General features: G+C 47.9%; 1 protein-coding gene across 5 annotated transcripts; it reads right to left on the bottom strand.

Annotated features, from left to right (window-relative positions):
* Positions 1–463: 463 nt before the first annotated feature.
* UBE2J2 (ubiquitin conjugating enzyme E2 J2) lies at positions 464–15,773 on the bottom strand. 5 transcript variants are annotated; one of them, XM_084786307.1, is made up of 8 exons: positions 15,410–15,772; positions 13,484–13,678; positions 11,058–11,188; positions 8,479–8,519; positions 3,039–3,141; positions 2,817–2,955; positions 1,819–1,899; positions 464–1,098 (listed from the first exon to the last, which is right to left on the bottom strand). In XM_084786307.1, exons 3-8 carry the CDS (start codon positions 11,186–11,188, stop codon positions 814–816), a joined length of 780 nt encoding a protein of 259 aa, XP_084642433.1. In that variant the 5' UTR covers positions 13,484–13,678; positions 15,410–15,772; the 3' UTR covers positions 464–813. The 5 variants fall into 5 exon arrangements, with proteins under 5 accessions (XP_084642433.1, XP_084642432.1, XP_084642434.1 ...); XM_084786306.1 differs by having other exon boundaries at positions 13,516–13,678; XM_084786308.1 differs by having other exon boundaries at positions 13,566–13,678.
* Positions 15,774–20,603: the final 4,830 nt, after the last annotated feature.

Below are 20,603 nucleotides of genomic sequence, written 5' to 3'. Positions count from 1 at the left end.
GAAGCCTCCAAATACACAGACCCAGCCCACAGGGACTTGAGTTCTCCACTGTCCACCAATACAGGAAGACTACAGGCTTCTGGCCATCTGGATGTAAGGCACCCAGGGGCCCTACTTCTCCATCACACAAGGGAGCAGAAAGAAGGAAGAAACACTAAGAGTGACAGCAACACCAGACCCAACCCCCCAGCCCTCGCTGTAGTCCTCAGCCCTGTTCTAAGTGTGACACCTTGTGGTCAGAGAGCAAGTTCACTTTTCTACTCTAAAACCAAGCACTTTCTTTCTCTAAGTATTTTCTCAGTCATAAGCAGTTTTACAACGAGGCCAAAGCAGTTCTCTCCCAGATGCCCCATCTACAGGTGTTAGCCAGCCAGCCAGCTCAGCTCGCCCCACTGGAGGTCTGCAGAACCGGCCACCCCCCCATGAGGCCTTCAGCTCCTCCACTAAGAACACACACAGAGTATTTGATAGGGATTAAAGTTTTATATTTTTAAGTGACCAAATCTAATAAAATGGAAAAAAAAAAAGGGGGGGGGGGGAAGGTTTACTAAACAGGTCCAAAAGACAACACAGGAGATAAGCAATAAAACCAAAGTGTGAGTGGCCCTGTCCACGTCAGCCTCAAGAGGGAGTTAAGAACCTCCAATCTTTTCCAAACCACATTTTGGTTTTTGCTTTCTTTTTAAGGTTTTTAAAAAGTGAAGCCTAGGAGTCCGGCAGGCCACCCAGTGGTCAGCAGCATGTCCATCGTGCCTGCATCGTGCTCTGGCCCCTGTGTCCCTCAGCAGCAACTGTAGTTGTGGCTCTTGAGCCTCACTCCTGTGCTATGCTTCTCAGCACATACTTGACCGTGTAGGCAAAGGCCGCAAACCCAACTATAACAAACAAGTTCGCCAAAGCGCCGCCCAGGAGTCCATGATGCCTATTGGCCTGTGGGAGCCCAGCAAGGTTTGGGCCGGCAGCGGGTGCGTGCCCATTGAGGAGCTGGATTCCATGCTGGCCACGGTGCATCTCCCCATCAGGAACCACGTCTGGCAAGGGAAGATTCTGGGGCCTGCTACTTAGTTCATCTTGTGCTTTCTGTTTCTGTTTAATTTCCTGAGAGAGAAACACAAAAACCCTCAGTTGTCTTAATAAACCTGTTCCTTTGGAAGCAGAACTCAAGATTTTATAACTGCAGAGCTACCACCCAGAACACAGCACTCCACTCCCCTGCGTCAGACCCTAGTTCAACAGCTCTTCATCCCACTTGACAGGCGAAGAACCAAGCAAGACATCAGGGTCACTACGCTGTGCCTGCGCCTCAAGGCGGCTATGCTGAGCAGCGATGAGCCATGCGGGACACCACTGTCCAGCTGTTGCTCACTGTCATGGCCTCAACTCCAGCCAGAGGAGGGAACACTTGTGGCACAGTATGCACCCACTTCTTGCCATAGGAAACCACTGCTGGTGGATCCCTTGAGGGATGGCCAATGATTGGCAAGCTTCATGCCACTGAGGGAACAGACTCAGTCCCTCATGTGTGCATATGTTCCCTAGGGTCTCCCCCACCCCTGGGCTCTGTCTTCCCTGCACTGTAGGGTCCTGAAGAAGAGCCATCTCTGTCACCCAACATCAGTGTGTGTGTGCATGTAGAGGCATGCTCAGCACATGCCCCTCCCCTCTATGTCCTGCAGCAACCAGGAGGGCAACACCCACAGAACACAGTGGGAGGTGCGCACACACACACACACACAGTTTCTCCTTGGAAACCATTAGATTTGAAAGTGTATTAACATAAGGGAAGACAAAACTAAGTTCCAACTTTTGCTTTCTTACCTCCACAACTTCAGGGAATAATTCACAAAAGACTTTATCTTTTAAATTAAACACTAAGCTCTGTGCTGCCAGCTGTCTTTTCTAGGAAGAAAGAAAAGGGAGGTATCAGCCAGAGAGCTAATTTTAATTTTGTTTTGTTTTGTTTTTTGAGACAGGGTTTCTCTGTGTAGTCCTAGCTGCCCTGGAACTCACTCTGTACACCAGGCTGGCCTCAAACTCAGAGATCCGCCTGCCTCTGCCTCCTGAGTGCTGGGATTAAAAGAATGTGCCAAAACCGCCTGGCTAATTTTAATTTTAAAAAATTTTTTTCTGTAATCCCAGCACTCGGGAGGCAGAGGCAGGCGGATCGCTGTGAGTTCGAGGCCAGCCTGGTCTACAAAGTGAGTCCAGGACAGCCAAGGCTAACACAGAGAGACCTTGTCTCGAAAAACTAAAAAAAAAAAAAAAAAAGCTAGATATGGTGATCAACACAACTGTAATCCCAGCACGCAAGAGGCTGAGGTGAGATTCAATGTCAGCCCACCCTACATAGTGAGTTCCAGACCACTCTACACTAATAATGAGATCCTAATGGCAAAACAAAATCTCAAAACAGACCACTATAAAGTCAATGATCATAGAAAGCACCTAAAATGTTTCCTCTTCTCAACAATTAGTCTTATGAGGGTCCATTCACATTTTTGTTATCAAACATGACTGCTAGCTAAATGCCAGAGAAATAAAACAAGCAGGGAAGAGGTGTTGGGTGTCCTTTCAAGGTCCCCTGCCGAGTACAGGGGTGTCAGTGATGCTTGGCAAAGACAAAAGCAGAGCTGGAGACAGAGACGGACAGTGAGGCCAAGAGCCATGTTCTGAGGCGGCCAAAGCAGAGAGAGTTCTACAGTGTGGCCAGGGACAGGGAACTGGTTGGTGGGAGACCCACACAGCCTCCACCTGCTCAAGAGAAAAGCTGTCTCATGTCTCAGGACAGAATGAGCCCAGGCGCTGCCACACCTCACCGTGAAGTCTGAGGTCTCTATGCTGCCCAGGGTGGGGCCCTTCTCCACCATGAAGCTCAGGAGCCCTGTTAGAATGGTGGAGACGGACCACGCTGGATTCCAGGTGTCTGGGTGGAAATCTGTGATGGAGAGACACAGCCTGAAAGAAAAGCGATTTTGTGAGCAAGAATGCACATTTCCCATGACCACAGACAACTCAAAAGTATTGCCCTGGAAGCTTACCTTGTGTTGCACTTAAATCTTCCATTGGGGGTTATCATGTAAATACTAGGAGGCTTAAATGGAAATTCTCTGGGAAAAATTAGTTTTCCATGATAATAGCCACCTACATGAAAAGAAATAGTCTTGTTAGCCTTGTCAACACCCAGTGCAGCCGCTTCCCAACTCCTACCAGCCTTACCGCTTCCAGCTGGCTTCCGAAGCCCATGGACGGTGTCTCCCTGCCCGCTCCTGTGCTGGCTCACAAGCTTAGCTCACTACTGACCTTACTCTCCAGGGTTCACGCTACTCCAACACCTCAGCCCGCCTCCTCATCTCTTACGCCCATGCCCACAGCAGTCTGTAACTATTGCTTGCCCCACTACAGCCACAAAACACCCCTCTTCGCTCCCAACTCTTTATGTTCCTCCCTTACAGAGAACCAAGTGATCAGAAGACAACTTGCTATGGATCCCTGTCCCCTCCAATACTGCATTTGGGTCCTAGCACCAGCATTTGTCTGCAGGGATGGAAAATAGGAGGCACCCATTGCATTTCAGAGAAAAGGGTCACGAGAATGAATGTCAGAAATGAGCTTGGTGAAAAGGAATCTATACGACACATAACATAATGCAAATTTAGATAAGAAAACAAGCTACTGGACATCAGTGACTACTTGCACTAAGGAACACATAACTGAGGGCTAGAGAGATGGACCAGCAATTAAGAGCTGGCTAAGCAAGCATGAAGCAGGGTTTGGATTCTAGAACCCACATAACAAGACAGATACCGCTCCATGCATGCCTGCAGCTCCAACAATAAAAGTGATGGAGACAAATGGATTGCTGGGGCTTGCTGGCTACTAGTATAGCAGAAAAACAAGAGCTCCAGGGCTGGAGAAATATAGCCCAGTCATTACAGCATGGTCTGCTCTTTCCAGAGGTCCTGAGTTCAACTCCTGGCACCCACATGGTGGTGCACAACCATCTATACTGGGATCTGATGCCCTCTTCTGACATGCAGGTGTACAAGCAGATACAGCACCATATACATACAATAAAAATGGGGGGGGGGCACTCGAGACAGGGTTTCTCTGTTTAGCCTTGGCTGTCCTGGACTCACTGTGTATAACAGGCTGGCCTCGAACTCACTGCGATACAGCTGCCTCTGCCTCCCAAGTGCTGGGATTAAAGGCGTGCGCCACCACACCAGGCATAAAATAAATAAATAAATAAATAAATAAATGAGCTCCAGGCTCAGGGAAGCCCTGAGTCAATGGAACAGGGAGACCTAACACTCTCCTCTCACTTCCTCATGTAAGTGTATACACTAGCATACACATGTGTACCCACACCCACACTGAAATGTGATTCTTTGTGTATAAATACACATTATTTAGTGATTGGTTATGCTGTGGATTAGACCTAAGGCTTTGCACATGCTAAGCAAGTACTATATCACTGAGCTACATCCCTAACTTAAAACACAGGTTAAGTTATTCGCCCAGTGATTTGTGGGTAACCAAAGGCCTCGCCCTCCAAGCATGAGGGTGTATCAGGAAACACTTTAACAAAGATATCACAGATACCCCTCTCCCAAGTCAAGTACAGCTCTTGCCATGGCACAGTCGGCAACAGCCCCTCTACAAGCCTACCCAAGAAGAGCACAAGAAGAGTCTGTGAGGGATGGGCCAGCATAAGGCCTAGGAACAGAGCTCAGATGACACAGCAGAACCATAAGATGCCCTTATGCTCAAGACCATCTTGTCAGGATATGCTTCCCTTACTGATGGCTTTTGCTTTGGTTTTTTGTTTTGTTTTCCGTTTTTCGAGACAGGGCCCCTCTGTGTGGTCTTGGCTGTCCTAGACTTGCTTTGTAGACCAGGCTGGCCTGGAACTCACAGCGATCTACCTGCCTTTGGCGGTGTGCACTACCACGCCTGGCTATGGCTTTTGCTGTGTGATCATGACCCTGGTAATGTGGCACTGTTTCTGTTCTACATTATGCTCTATAGTCTATTTTCCTGCACCACTGCTTGGTCCTACTGCTAGAGTCATACAATATATGGGAAACTGGCTCTTCCACATAATTCTTTTTTTTTTTTTTTAAAGAGTTACTTATTTATTATTATGTACACAATGCTCTGCCTGCATATACACCTGTAGGCCAGAAGATGGTTGTGAGCCACCATGTGGTTGCTGGGAATTGAACTCATGACCTCTGGAAGAGCAGTCGGTGCTCTTAACCGCTGAGCCATCTCTTCAGCCCCCATAATTCTCCTTTCATGTCAATTTTTGAGTAAAGCCTTAACATTCCTAAAGCATGCATACGATCACATTAAATCCACAATTAGTGGTAAATTTTTAGCGTATTTTCCATAAGAAGTCAATTTTGCACTCTTGGGGTAGGTGTGCCCAAGAGCACTAGATATAGGACTGTCACAAAACTCAGGACAAAGTTGCAGAGAAGCCCCTAGAAAGGCAAGGAGGAAGGACCAGAATACCTCAAATCAAAGAAGAGCTCATCAGCAAAGTAGTCATCAATGGCAACATAAACCAGAGGACAAGAAACTGAGGACTGAGGAAAGCCCTTGGCCAAGACAAGAGTTCTTTTGACAGAATGTTGTCTGCAGCTGCCAAAGGTCAGTCCCACTGAGTAGGGACAGCTGAGGAGAGGCAATAAAGAGGGGATAACAAGAGTTCAGTAAACTGGCAGCCTGAGGAACAGTACCCAGAGAATATACAGAAGACAAGGGATGAAAGATTAGGGGAACCAGTACTGACAGGTATGACACTGGACTTAGGGGTGCTGGAGAGGTGGCTCAGAAGTTAAGAGCACTGGCTGCTCTTCCAAAACTCCTGAGTTCAACTCCCAGCAACCACATGGTGGATCACAACCATCTATACTGTGATCAGGTGCCCTCTTCTGGCCTGTAGGTATAAATGCAGGCAGAATACTGTATAAATAAATAAATGTTTAAAAAAATAGCATTTAAGCATTGTGTGACAAGACCTCTCCTAGCACTAGACCAGCCAAGGTTTGTTGAAGTGGATGAGCTGGACACGGGGAGGAAAGAGGGTAGCCCTGAAGGGTGAACAGCCTTTGGAACAGTTTTGGAAGAGCAGCCAATGTTCTTAACCTCTGAGCCATCTCTCCAGCCCCTACTTTTAAATTTAAAAGCAGGCAGTTAAGCTTGCCTGCTGTTTTTTTTAGAGGACCTGGGGTTTGGTTCCAACCACCCATATAGCTACTCAAAACTGTTGATAACTCTAATTACAGGGGATTTAACACCTCTACTGACCTCCACAAGCTCCTGCATACACATGGTGCTACATACATATATTTATGTGCGCATGTGCGCGCACACACACGCGCGCACGCACACACACACACACACACTATTTAAAAATTAAAAACAAAAAATACCAAAACTAAAATAACTTCAAAACCAAAGTAGTTCCCATAGTGTCCCACTAGAGATAAGCACGACTCATTTCTCTATGTTCTTCAAGCAGGTCAAACACATCAAGTGTTTTAGATGTGTGTTTTTTTTTTTATGTGTATCTTTTTTTTACCAACTGTTTAGATGCCCATCTATCACACCTGTTAGGGACTGACCGAAAGAAATTTCAAGGAGTCCTCAGGACACATGGTCTGCATGGCTCCCTCATTTCACCCACACGCGGCTGCTGTGGGGCTCAGCAAGTTCTGTGTCAGCACCATGATCGTGTCATGCACACACACAGTCTGCACAGACTCATTCTCCTGCACTAATTACCCCACAACTTGGACTCCTGGGCCAAATGACAACATGTTAAAGAAGTAACAGCCAGGGCTGGAGAGACAGCTCAGAGATTAAGAACACTGGCTACAGCCGGGCGTGGTGGCGCACGCCTTTAATCCCAGTACTCGGGAGGCAGAGGCTGGTGGATCGCTGTGAGTTCGAGGCCAGCCTGGTCTACAAAGTGAGTCTAGGACAGCCAAAGCTACACAGAGAGACCCTGTCTCAAAAAACCAAAAACAAAACCAAAAAAACAAAAAGAAAAGAAAAGAACACTGGCTGCTCTTCCAAAGGAGCACTGTATTCATAATAAATCAATCTTTAAAAATAAAATAAAAAACCAGTCAAGGCTACATAGAGAAACCCTGTCTCGAAAAACCAAAAAATACAAAAATTTTTAAAAAGTAGCAGCCAAACTGAAATTAAGTTTGCCCTTCTTTTCTCAACCACCCAAGCTCTGATCCAAATGTCCCAGGCAGTAGTTTTGTTTTCATTCTGTTTGTACAGAGGGTGGAACCCTGAGCCATGCAGAACCACATTCAGGCAACTGACTCTAAAGCCTCTTCTCTGAAGTGTTCCACAGATTCCATGTGTAGGTGAAGGTCTGCTGTCTTCACTACCTGAAGTCAGGCCTGAGGTTGGAAGCAGATGCACTGTTCCCCTGGCCATGCTTTGCCCTGGACTTGCCTATGAGATGACGTCAGTCTTGCCATAGGACCCTAGAAATCTGCCGACTGACAGTTTCAAGGACTGATTTGTCAAAATCACTGATAGCCCCAGTGGTATCCGGTTACCTGAGGGATCAGGCCAGATCAACACTAGAAAGTAGTAAGAGAGACGAGACCTGGATGGGTCCTTGGGGTGTTCCTAGGCCTCACATACCTCCAGACTATTCTGAAAACATTAAAAAGTACCTAGCACAATTTCCCCCTTTGGCCTTATAAACAGAATAACAAGGCCAGCACTGGTGGTGCACACTTTTAATCCCAGCATGCAAGAGGCAGAGGCAGATGGATCTCTGAATTTGAGGTCAGTCTGGTCTACAGAGTGAGTTCCAGGACAGCCTGGACAGCCAACCCCTGTCTCAAAAAACAAACAAGAAACAGAAGAATGTTTTACTATTTATTACAATCTGTTTTTCTCTAGGCTAGAGAGATGGCTCAGCAGTTAAAAGCACTCGCTGTTCTTGCAAGAGGACCCAGATTCAATTCCCGGCAACTACAAGGTAGATTACAATCATCTAGAAATCCAAGATCCAACCCCTCTTCTGTGGGCACCAGGCACAAAACACATAGGCATGAAAACACCCATACACCTTTAAAAAAAAAGTCAGCTGGGCGTGGTGGCGCAGCCTTTAATCCCAGTACTCGGGAGGCAGAGGCTGGTGGATCGCTGTGAGTTCGAGGCCGGCCTGGTCTACAAAGCGAGCCCAGGACAGCCAAGGCTACACAGAGGAACTCTGTCTCAAAACAAATGAAATCTCCACCTCTAACCAACACAAGCAGCTGAGGAAGTGCAGACGGTCACAAACAGTCCAACAAAACTAAACTGGGCAAATATTTCTACGACTTAGTAAAATAATAAGATTCAATTCAGGTAAATATGATTTAACTGCTACATAATCAAAATAGAAAGACTGTTGTTTACATTGATAGAAATAATTCAGATTTTTTTTCTACTAACCTTCATAAGGGGTCATCTCAGGGCCTCGGACAACATAATGCCTGAGAGAGGGGGGGGGGGAGGGAGAGAGAGAGAGAGAGAGAACGAGAACCAAATTACTTGATCTGTGTAGTGAGAATTTTGGTTTCTTTTTAAAAAAGAAGCCTAGAAATATAATAAGTTTTTGTTTTAACCCCAGGTGTGGGAATATGGGGCTGCTTCACAGCAGCTATGGTTTGCCTCCTGCTCTGGCAGAGATGTGGTTTTGCCAGCTGCAGATAGCTTCTGCGATTATGTGATGTTTAGAATTCTGGAGACTTTTCAGAAGATATATAAATGTTAGAGCCCCCATGGGGGTCTGCTCAAACTACTGTACCAACCAAGGACAATACATGCAGTAAACCTAGACCCCCTATTCAAATCTAGCCAATGGACAGCACATTCTCCACAGTGGTGTGGAGAGTGGGGACCGACTCTGACATGAATTATGGTGCCCCCCTATTTGACCACTTTCCCCCCTTGTGGGGAGGTCTGGTGGCACTCAGAGGTAAGCAGGCTACCAGGATGAGACCTGATAGGCCATGAGGGAGGAGGTCTCCTTCTGTCACAGGCCTAGGGGAGGGGAAAGGCTGAAAGAGGGAGGGAGGGGGGAATGGACAGATACAAGTGTGGGGATAACAACTGAGATGTAATGTGAATAAATTATTTAAATAAAAAATTTAAATAAATAAATAAATAATGCTAGAGCCCCAATAGGTAGGTTGTTGGTTGTAGTTTGTTAAGCAGTCACGCACAAAGAGGAAATTACATATCCTGATGGTGAAGATCAAACTTACCCCGAGGGGCTCAACACCCCTAAACAGCAGGAAGTGGTCTAACGATAATGTAGCCTTGGACCCTCACTTTATTCAGGGATCTCTTTCCTCTCCTCTACTCTTTTTTCTCTTACTAGTGTTAGGTTGAAATGACGGGGGAAAAGGGGTGGACAAGGATAGAGTAAGGAAGAACCCACAAAGTAGCTAACACCTGCTACAGATCTGTGTACCATGCATTCTCTTAAGTAAAATTCCAAAATTCTCACCAAAGACCTGACACTGTTTGGGGGCAATACCCCCCACCCTCCGCAAAAAGACAACAAACACACATCATGACTCATGCTGAACCCTTCTTCCTAGTTTGGTGTTAGTGGATGGAAGGCACTAATGGCCACTCACACAGAACCTGGGCACCAAGGGTCTGTTGAGCTTCTTTAGTGACATGTCACATGTGCTGTCCAAGTTCACTGTTGGGGAGCTAAATGTGCTTTGAGCAAATGCCCAGAGCCAGGAATCCAGATGCTTCTGTCTGCATTCCTATGGACTTCACCCCACGCATCTCTTCCCTTTGTTGCTCTTTTGGGTTTTCGTTCTAACAAATCTTAAGTGAGAGCTGGTAAGATGGATTCGTGGGTAAAGGCACATGCTGCCAATCTGATCATCTGAGTTCAAGTCCCAGGACTCCATACAGTAGAAGGAGAGAACCGACTCCCAAGGTTGACCCCTGACCCCCACAAGTACAATGAATATGATTTAAAAGTTTGCTTTAATTTAAATCTCAAACAAGTCCTTCCTAGCACATTAGCAAGTCAAAGAGGGGGCCCAAGAGACCTCTAACCAGCACTTGAAGAGGAGTTCTACATACAACAGAGATATTCCCACAAACCAGCTAAGAAGTAAGCCATCAATGACACCTGCCCCATACCAACCAACCATCTCCTAGGGACCACATCTGATTTTTACGTCTGGAACAGGGTTAGTTCTAACGTCACCGAAGAAGCCCTTCATGTATTTCTTTTGTCAACAACACCCAATCTCCAAATACTTTTTAATTCAGAAATTTTTTCCTCTGGATTTGGAAGACTCTAAAAGTATTAAAGTTGTTTTGTTTTTTGTTTTTTTTTTTTAAATCAAATCCCTCAAAACAAGCATGTCTTTAAAAACAAACTTAACGGGGCCTCGCTACACAGTACCAGCTGACCTGGAACTCAAGGGAGCCCCGTCTTTTGTTGTTGTTCTTCTTCGAGACAGGGTCTCTGTGTGTGCAGCTTCGTCTGTTCTGGAACTCTCTCTGTAGACCAGGCTGGCCTTGAACTCAGAGATTCAGAGATCAGCCTGCCTTTGCCCCCAAGTGCTAAGATTAAAGATGGTTGCCACCATACCCAGTGACTCCACGCTTTTAGCACAGAAAAGAACTACTATGAAACAAACCTTTCTGCAGGCTCTATCCCTGCCAGCTCAAGAGTCAGGAGCACTTACCTGGCTTGGGTCAAAGACAGGAATTAATGTCAAGACTTTGCCCCCAATGCCCCCTAGACAGCTAACTCCCAGTGTCAGGAAGCAATGTGCAGCCTAACCCTAATGCACATGTACAACACCTGAGAGCGCTGTATCCCAAAGCCTGCGATGAGAGCCACCCCACACGATTCCTCTTTTTGGCCCTAGCCTCAGCCAAGCAGGACTCCAGTTACTAGACTGCCTCTGCCATGCCCAGGCCTACCAGCCAGCGCACTACAGAACCTGCAAGAGTGACTGACGCAGGGGAGCAGGAACGCAGACTCTTACCATTCAAGAATATTGGAAGGAAGGGGCTCCGCACAGATGTAAGGCACCGGGTCTTTCTTAATTCGAAGGTAGTCCTGTTTCAACCTTTGTGTTGCTGTTGTTGGAGCTCTCTTATTGCTGTTATTGCTCATCTATTAAAAAGGAAAAAAGCATCTCTATTTTCAGAGAACAGAACAGACAGGACTTTCTTCCTCTAGACAACTCCAGCAGATGACTACCTCTGCCTTCCTTCTGCAGCCTATGAACATCAAGCCCTTCCCTCAGTTCTCTTTTCTACACATCCCGAACCACCACGGCTTTCATTTATCCAACATGATTCCAAGTCCTAACACAGATGCAAGATAGAAATAACCATGAAGCTGCATTCCCATTTCATTCAGGGGGACCTGGGTAGGCAGGCTGAAGCCAGCTTGCACCACATCCTTTAACTCTGTTCAGCAACAGCGCAACGGTGGGCATTTCACAACAGGAAGTTAGTGAGCACCACAGCCCTTCTCCTGGCCCTGGAAGCCTGTTATACATTTATCCTTGGTCAAAAGTAACAGCAGCAGGCACAGAGATAATATGAGGCTAAAGAAATGAGAATTTTCAGAGACCTAGATGCAGGTACTAAGCAGAAAAGAAGGCATATTTAGGGGACCACATTAGTCACCATGTGAAGCAGGGGCTGAAACAAAGTAAAGAAAAATAAATAAATAAATAAGAGTAGCCAGAGAGGAAAGGCCAAACTTCGAGAATCCCAAGAGTTTTAGGCCCTAACCTTAAGGTGCTAGGACCATCTATTAGGAAGGTCACTCTGGGACCTCAACATAGGGTCAGTGAAGGGCACATAGAGGAGTGAGACCATGACAGTGCTACAGAGAAGGGACTGGGGCTTTCTCAGTAAGCAGGTAAAAGTGTTTTCCAGGCAGACTGATGAAAGAGTGTGATCCTCAAAACCCACATGGTGGAAGGAAAAGAACTAATTGCTGCAAATTGTCCACTGACCTTCACACACATGCCCACAGACATGCACACTCATGCACAAACACACATGCATCCACAAACAAATATAACTTTAAAACCTTTAAAGAGAAGAGACCAGCTGCGTGTGGTGGTGCATTTGTGAGGCAAAGGCAAGCAGATCTCACTTTGAGGACAGCCCAGTCTACACAGTGAGACTCTGTCTCAAAAAGTAGGGGTGGGGGAGTGAATTGGGGACTCAGACTTCTCAGCTGTACTCTAGAAAGTGAGAAAGAGGCAGCGATGGAGGGTTAGGGCTCCTACCGCCACAGATGTCAGAAGAACTCCTACTTTCTCTTGTCTCATAATTTAAAACAGAAACATACAAAAAAGTTGAACAAAAAATAAAGTGTGAATACCACTAGTCTAAAATACGATTAAGGGGCCATTTGGGGATATACAAATTAAAGAGGAGATGTTAGGCTGGTGAGATGGTTCAGTGGGTAAAGATACTTGCTGCCAAGTCTAATGACCTGAATTCAATTCCCAGGACCTCTATGACAGAACTGATTGTCACAAGCTGTTCTCTGACCTCTAAGCACATGCGTTGGCACACACCTCCCCATTGCTAAAAATAAATAAATATATTTGAATGAAAAAAAGCAGAGTAGGTTAGACATGGGCAGTCACAAACAGCCAAATCTGTGACACTGGAATCCCAGATCTGCCCACTGCAGCCCCCTCCCACTATTACTTGGCCACTCTATCCCTAACCTGTCTCACACAGTGTTGCCTGGTCACTCTAACCGTAACCCTAGACCTCAACAGACACCAGAAACAGCTAGTGATCCCCAACCTGATCTCCCAGACTAGATAAACCTACCTGTTCTAGTATGCATTATTTCCAGCAGATAGCCATGTGTTCTTTCACTCTCTCCAATATTTCTTACACATATTGTTTGAGCGTTAACAACTTTTAAGCCTTTGGCCTGAATAATTTCTTGGTAGTACCCTAGACTACATCTGCATCCTCCACCAATACTGATGGCTCATGACAACCAGGGCTTGGCATACGCTTACCCTGTTCCCTTAGGGCCTACAGCAGGAAGGGCTCGCCAGGGTACCCACCACAACCCTTTCTCGTGCAGTCTCAACAAACATGCCCATGTGGCTTCTCATCTTGGAGATGAGTGACCCACGATCCACGCATGACTTGCTCACTTCCCTCCAACCCTATAACCACAGTGCAAGAACACACTACCTTCCTGTCAAGCAACAGAACCACCCGTCTCTTCACACTTCATCTTATGCACTGAAGTCAGCTTAACCCTCCACTCCATAAACGACGACAGCTTTTTTTTGTTTGCCAATCCTTTCCCAGCCCAATTTGGACTAGTAGAAAATACACTATAGCCTTCCCTACCTACTCTGAGCGACACCCCTCAGGGGCCTCCTTCTCTGTCCTTCAAAAGCACACTACCCACCTCCCATGTCTAAGAGTGCAGTGCACAAGGACCTTCCTGGTGGAATCAAAGGCTTTTGCCTCATGTTTCCAAGAATGCTCACACCAGGAACAAGGCTACAGTCCAGGATGGCAAAGAAATGCTTCCAGAAAGCACTGTCCCTAAGTTCTTGGCTTCAGAATCCATGCAGGCCACAGAGCTCAACTTGCCCAGCACCTAGTAGGAAACAAAGCAATATCTAATGATCCACACGCAACACCAGGCCTTGTTCACCCTGACATTAATGCTCCTGCATGTAAAGAGCAGACAGACACAACTGTATCTGGATTCAGCTAAGCGACCAGATAGCATGTGTAATCACAGCCAGGGCACACACACAGGAAGCTAGTATTTAGTTGTGCCAGGCTGCAAATGTAACACGTTGGTGAAGTGCTTGCCGAGCATGCATGGAGCCCTGGTTTGACTCCTGGCACCACATAAGCAGAGCATGGTGGTGCATATCTGTAGGCAGAAGATCATAGTTCAAAGCCATCCCAGGCTAAGAGTCTGATGGCCTGGACTACGTCTTTTTCTTTTCTTTTTTGAAGATCCTGTCTTTAAAGGAAGGGCTGGGGAGAGAGAGGGGTAGAGAGGGACAGTGTGTGTCCAGTTTGATGGCAGAACATACCTTTAATGCTGGTACTTGGGAGACAAAACAGGCAAATCTCTATGAGTTCAAGGCCAGCCTGATCTATAGAGTGAGGTCCAGGGCTACTCAGAGAAACCCTGTCACAAACAAACGGGGCTAGAGAGATGGCTCAGAGGTTAAGAGCATTGTCCACTCTTCCAGAGGTCCTGAATTCAATTCCCAGCAACCACATGGTGGCTCACAACCATCTATACTTTGATCTGATGTCTTCTTCTGACATGCAGATGTACATACAGATAGAGCACTCATACATATGTTAAAATACATAGCTCTGGCGGGCCTGGAATTCACTATGTACACCAGACTTGCCTCAAAGTCAAAGGCATCTGACACTGACAGGCTTTGCCAAGATCCAAGTTCCTTTTCTTTCAAGACATCACTCTCCCACACCAGTACAGACAGGTCAGGTGACAGTGTAGACTAAGACCTCGGCCTAACTGATCAGAAGGGTACACGACACACCCAAGGCCAGGATTTTCAGGGAGTTTTACCTTCTCCAGGATTACTTCACAGCTGGAGGAAGCCAGAGGCTCATACCACTTTCTTACACACCTGAGAATGGAGCTGACACTGGGTTCAGGGACACCATGGTGTGCAGACTAAAGATCCCAAGTTCTAGGACCTAGACCTAACCCTGCCTGAGGATCATACAGAGGACTGTCCCATTAAATAAACCCTAAAATTCTTTTTTTTTTCTGAAGCTAAATTACCATTACACACACCTGGAATGGATAATGAAGCCTTGTACCACGACCTTACGGAAAGGCGTGCGTACTCGCATGCACTTGTTAGCTTACAATGGCCTGTGGCCTCGTCTATCTGGATCCGATAAATTGTTGGGAACTTGAGTGATTTGTTAAACACACACCTCCTGCCGGGTGATGTACACTAAAACTGAAGTGAGGTCACGGGTTGGGGCTCCGCAGTTAGCAAAGGTGAATCAGTGAGCACCCGCCGGCCTCACTCTGCCCCCCCCCCCCCGAAAAGGGCAGGGTCCTGTCCCGCTCCTCCTGTCAAGGGTTCTACTCCCCGCAAGGGCGTAACCGTGGGCACGCTCCGTTCCGTTTGGGCTCACTAGGCAGCCTCGGTTCTAACTGTTCAAGACGAGAGGGGGCCACTCAACGGCCGCCGGCCCCGCATCACCAACTCGGCCCCGGCACGTTTTTAAAGGCCAACCCCGGCTCCTCCGGGAAGTATTTCAAGCGCCCGGCGGACCAAGCCCAGCCAGGAACCCCAAGCGCCCTCCCTCAGGAACCGACCTCGGGTCCGCGCAGGGACGCTCCGGGTCGGGGCACAGCCAGCGACGTAACGAGCGGGACCCGGACGCGCCGAGTCGTCGTCCCCGAGTCCCCGAGGAGTCCCCGCCCGTCGCTGCGGCCGGCTCCGGCGGGGCGAACGAGCGGCCCCAGGCCCCGCGCGGCGCACGAGCGCTCCCCTCTCCCTCAGGCCGCCGCCGCGTTCAGGTTCGCCGTGGTCGAGGCCCGGGCAGGGTGCGGAAGAGTGGGGCCCGCGCCGTGAGCTGCACCCGCGCCGGGACTTAGCCCACCGCACCCGCCGCAGCGTCGCCGCCGCCGCCGCCGCCGCTGGTCAGCCTCCAAGATGGCCGCCCGAGGGACGGCCTACGCAGGCGCTTCCGCTTCCGGTGCGCTACTTGCGGGCGGAAGCACTCCTCTCGGCGGCGTGGTGGAGGGCTCCGTTATCGGGTGCGATTGTATCCCGCTACTGAGAGAAAAAAGGGGGGGGGGGCGGGCGGCGGCCCTGGCGTGCGCGTGCGCACTAGAGAATAGACCCCAGTGCTTTGTGACTCCTGTCTCAGGCAGTTAAATGGGCTATTTGCCTGACCCCTCTGGGACGCTCCCGGGACTGAATACAGTCTGGTCGGCACCCCAGGAACAAATCCCGCAGTGCTCCGGACCCCAAATCTCGGGCCAGTCTGGGATGACAAAAGAGGACCCGGGAGATGGCGATTTAGGACCCTCACCGGCCACCTTCTGGCCCAGGATTCGCTCTTGCCTGCTCTTTATGCGTGGGTTCCAGGCCTGGGGGGTCACTAAGCCCACCTCGCTGCCCCTCTAGCGTACAGCACACATGGTGGGCATAGGCATAACCCCCCAAGCCTCGCGACTGCCCCCCAAGCCCTGGGGATAGCCGTTCCTATAAAAATAGTTCCTGTGTTTCTGGACCAAGTTTTCCACCCAGTTCATGAATACCATCATTATGCTCGAGGACAGTGCTCTAAGAAGGGTTTTCCTGTCCCACGGCCCCCTTCCTGGCCCTGGGGAGGGTAGGCGTCACAGCCCGGTCATTTGGCCAGACTATCTGGCTGGGGCTTAGGCAGGAGGCTGTCAGTGGGGATGTTTTGGGTACTAGTTTGAACCGTTGGAGAAGCTGAGCTGAGGCTGATAGATGTCCAGCCTTCTCCAATCCTCCACGTTCACACTCCTGCCTCACCTTTGCATTCCTGGGATGCTAACGCTTGTTATCATGTTGTTGGCGTGTCTCTCTCTCTCTCTCTCTCTCTCTCTCTCTCTCTCTCTCTCTCTCTCTCTCTCTCTCTCTCTCTCTCTCGGGTTATGAGGGACGACTGATAGAGACTCGGCGGGCGTGGGGGTGGGATCAGACTCTGCAGGGCTGAACCCTGATTCCACTTTGCAGAGCCGCTTTATTGTTACACAAAAGACACTTTTAGGGAGTCAATTTCTGTACACCAAAACCTCTTACCTGATGTAGGGGTTGTCTGAAGGAACCATTACCTAAGCAATTCTCAGCCATAAGACACTTCCTGGTTTGTCAGGTATGTCACAGGACTAAATCCTTCTGAAGAGCAACCCCATAAACCTCAGGTAACAACCACTGACTGCTTACAAAAGGCTACTTCAGAGCCTAGGTGCCATCACTCCACAGGTCATGCCAGACGCTAAGATGCCAGTCTGCTAACATTCTGCTACAGGCAAGTGTTGGGACTCCACCTTGCCGGACAAGGCAGGACTGGACAAAAGGAGGCCTGGATGGCCTCACATCCTCTTTGGTCACTTGAGAAACAGCTGAAGACTGAACCAAGTGGTGCTTGGGATGTCCCAGGCTTCTCTAGAGATGCAAGTTTGGGCTGTGAAGCAGAAACAGCCTGTACTAGAGATGTTGCAGCGCCAGGTCAACCAGCCTTTAATCCCAGCACTCGGGAGGCAAAGGCAGGTGGATTGCTGTGAGTTTGAGGCCAGCCTGGTCTACAAAGCAAGTCCAGGACAGTCAAGGCTAGCTAACACAGAGAAACAGACACAAACAAAACATAATGCTCAACCTGTTAAAAAGTTTCAGCGGAACGTTCTTCCACAAGGAAAGTCAAACAGCCCCACCTTGTGTCAGTGTTTTGTACAACAGCTGTTAGAAATAATTCATAAGCAGTTTCCTAGATCTAAAAGTTGTCGTACTATGAATGATATCTTTTTTTTTTTTTTTTTTTTTTTTTTTTTTTTTTTTGGTTTTTTTCGAGACAGGGTTTCTCTGTGTAGCCTTGACTGTCCTGGACTCACTTTGTAGACCAGGTTGGCCTCGAACTCACAGCAATCCGCCTGCCTCTGCCTCCCGAGTGCTGGGATTAAAGGCGTGCGCCACCACGCCCGGCTATGAATGATATCTTATTGGCTGATTCAGGTGCCGATACATTAGAAAAATGTTTGATAGTAAAGAGACTTTTGTTTTGCTGAGGATTCCAATTGGCTCCTGAAAAAACTACAAAGAGAGCCGGGCGTGGAGGCAGAGGCAGGTGGATCACTGTGAGTTCGAGTCCAGGACAGCCAAGGCTACACAGGGAAAAGGCTGTCTGGAAAAAGCAAAACAAAAAAACCAAAAAACCCAACAACAACAATAAAAAACTACAAAGAAAAGATTCTATCAATTATCTAGGATATAAGATAGGTTTACTGAAGATTCAACCACAGAAAGTACGAATCAGCAGAGATCAATTACAAACTCTTAATGATTTTCAAATTTTTCTGGTGATGGTTCCATGACGTGAATCCAGAACAGCCAAGGCTACACAGAGAAACCCTGACTGGAAAACAAACAAACAAACAAATATTGCTGGTAGAGTTCGGGTGGCGATGGCGCACACCTTTAATCCCAGCACTCTGTAGGCAGAGGCAGGTGGATCACGGTGAGTTCGAGGCCAGCCTGGACTACAGAGCGAGTTCCAGGACAGCCAGAGCTATTACACAGAGAAACCGCATCTCAGAAAACAAACGAACAAAAACTACAAATCCACCTGGATTGTGGTAATGCTAGCCACTGGGAAAAACTGCCCCATGCCTCTTCTGCTGCCAGGTTCTGTGCAAACAGCGCACACCCTTGGGTTGACTACTGTGCTCTACTTAGCCAGTATTTCCACTAAGCTGACAAACACGACCCAAAGATCAGCTTTGGACTACAAAATGCTCGGGACATTCAAATTCCTGAGTTCATAGGAGACAGACATGAACATTCTACAGAATTTTGAACTCAAAAAATACTTAACCCTGGACTGGAGAGATGGGTAAGCCATTAAAGGCTGGGCTCACAACCCAAAATACAGTTGTGGTGGGGCTCAGCCTTAGCACACACTTTTTTTTTTTAATTTATTGTATACGAGTGCTTTATCTGCAGAAGAGGGCACCAGATCACATTCTAGATGGTTGTGAGCCACCATGTGGTTGCTGGGAATTGAACTCAGGACCTTTGGAAGAACAGACAGCGCTCTTAACCTCTGAGCCATCTCTCCAGCCCCTAGCACATACCTTTAATGCAAGAGTTTTCTGCTTGAATATGGTAAATAGGTTTAAATAAGTTAGCCGTAGGTCAAGAGGCAGAACAAGAAACCAGTTGACAGGAAATGAACATAGGATTACTAGGGAAAAACCATATAGAGCAAGAGGAAGTCAGGAAGACGGGGAGAGAGATACACAGCAACTACATGGTGGCGCACAACTATCTATAATGTGATGTACATGCGGGCCGAGCATTGTATACGTAATAAATAAATAAATAAATAAATCTTTAAAAAGAAAGAAAGAAAGAAAGAAAGAAAGAAAGAAAGAAAGCAGGCTGATGCTGGGTGTGATGGTGCTCACTTTTAATCTCAGCACTCTAAAGGTAGGGGGATCTCTGAGTTCCAGGCCAGCCTGGTCTACAGAGTGAGATCCAAAAAGAGCCAAGGTTACACAGAGAAACCCCATCTCAACAAACAAACAAACAAACAAACAAGCAAACACAGCAGGCTGAGCAAGCCATAAGGAGCAAACCAGTAAGAGGCACTCCTCTACAGCCTGCATCCGCTCTGGCCTCCAGGTTCCTGTCCTGACTTCCTTCGGTGACGAACAGTGACATGGAAGTGCATGTCAAATAAATCATTTTGTGGTAGTTTGAATAGGAATGGCCCCATAGGCTCAGGTATGTTATTTTTGGGGTTGCGGTAGGTGTGGCTTTGTTGGAGGAAGTGTGTCACTGGAGGTGGGCTTTTGGTTTTCAAATGTTCAAGCCAGGCCCAGTGTGTCTCTCTCTTCCTGCTGCCTGCCGATCCAGAGGAACGCTCCTGTCCTCCAGCACCATGTCTGCCTGGCACCTCCTTTGCTATGGCCATGGTGTCTCATCACAGAAACAGAAATGGTTGTTCTTGTTTTTCTGAGACAGAGTTTCTCTGTGTAGCCTTGGCTGTCCTGGACTCGCCTTGTAGACCAGGCTGGCCTCGAACTCACAGCGATCCGCCTGCCTCTGCTTCCCGAGTGCTGGGATTAAAGGCGTGCGCCACCACGCCCGGCTACCAAGTTGCTCTTGATTATGATGTTTCATCACAGTAATAATAACCCTACAACGGCACAAATGCAAACAGCAGCCAGAGCTTGGGTCATAACCATGCCCAGATCTGCTTGTCCTTGTGTAAAATGGAGCACTAACATATATCCACCACAGCAGCATGATGGTGAGGTTGCAGAAAGAACCCAGCTTAGAGCCCCCCCAGACCCTGAGCACACCTGGCTCATACCTGAAAAGACAAAACATTGGGATACATGGGCCAGACGTAGCCAGCAGGTCCCTCCAGAACCAGGGATCTCACCTTACCACACACAGCCTCACCTTTACCGTCAGCAGGACTCAGGCCACCCTGCTCTCTCTCTGGAGAGTTGAGAAGGCTAGAAAGACTAGCAGCAGGGTGTGACCTGAACATCCTTGAACTCCAGAACCAAACCCCTGAGAGCTAGGATGGCCTCTAGGATGTCCCTCCTGCCAAGCTGGCTTTACAGGTGGCTGTGTTGTAGCAAAGAAAAATGTGACCACTGCTCAGTATTTGGGGTTCTCTCCTCAGTGTTGCAATAGATTCCAAAACACCAAGAAAGGAGATTAAAAAAAAAAAGCACTCCAAGAGCCAGCAAGATAGCTTAATGGATAAAAGTACATGCCACGAGGCCTGATGACCCAAGTTCA

The sequence above is a fragment of the Acomys minous genome (genome assembly GCF_964271855.1).
Source record: "Acomys minous genome assembly, chromosome: 6".
NCBI classification, from domain to species: Eukaryota; Metazoa; Chordata; class Mammalia; order Rodentia; family Muridae; genus Acomys; species Acomys minous.
Note: the sequence above shows the minus strand (reverse complement) of the source record. Positions and strands in the feature narration are given on the sequence as shown.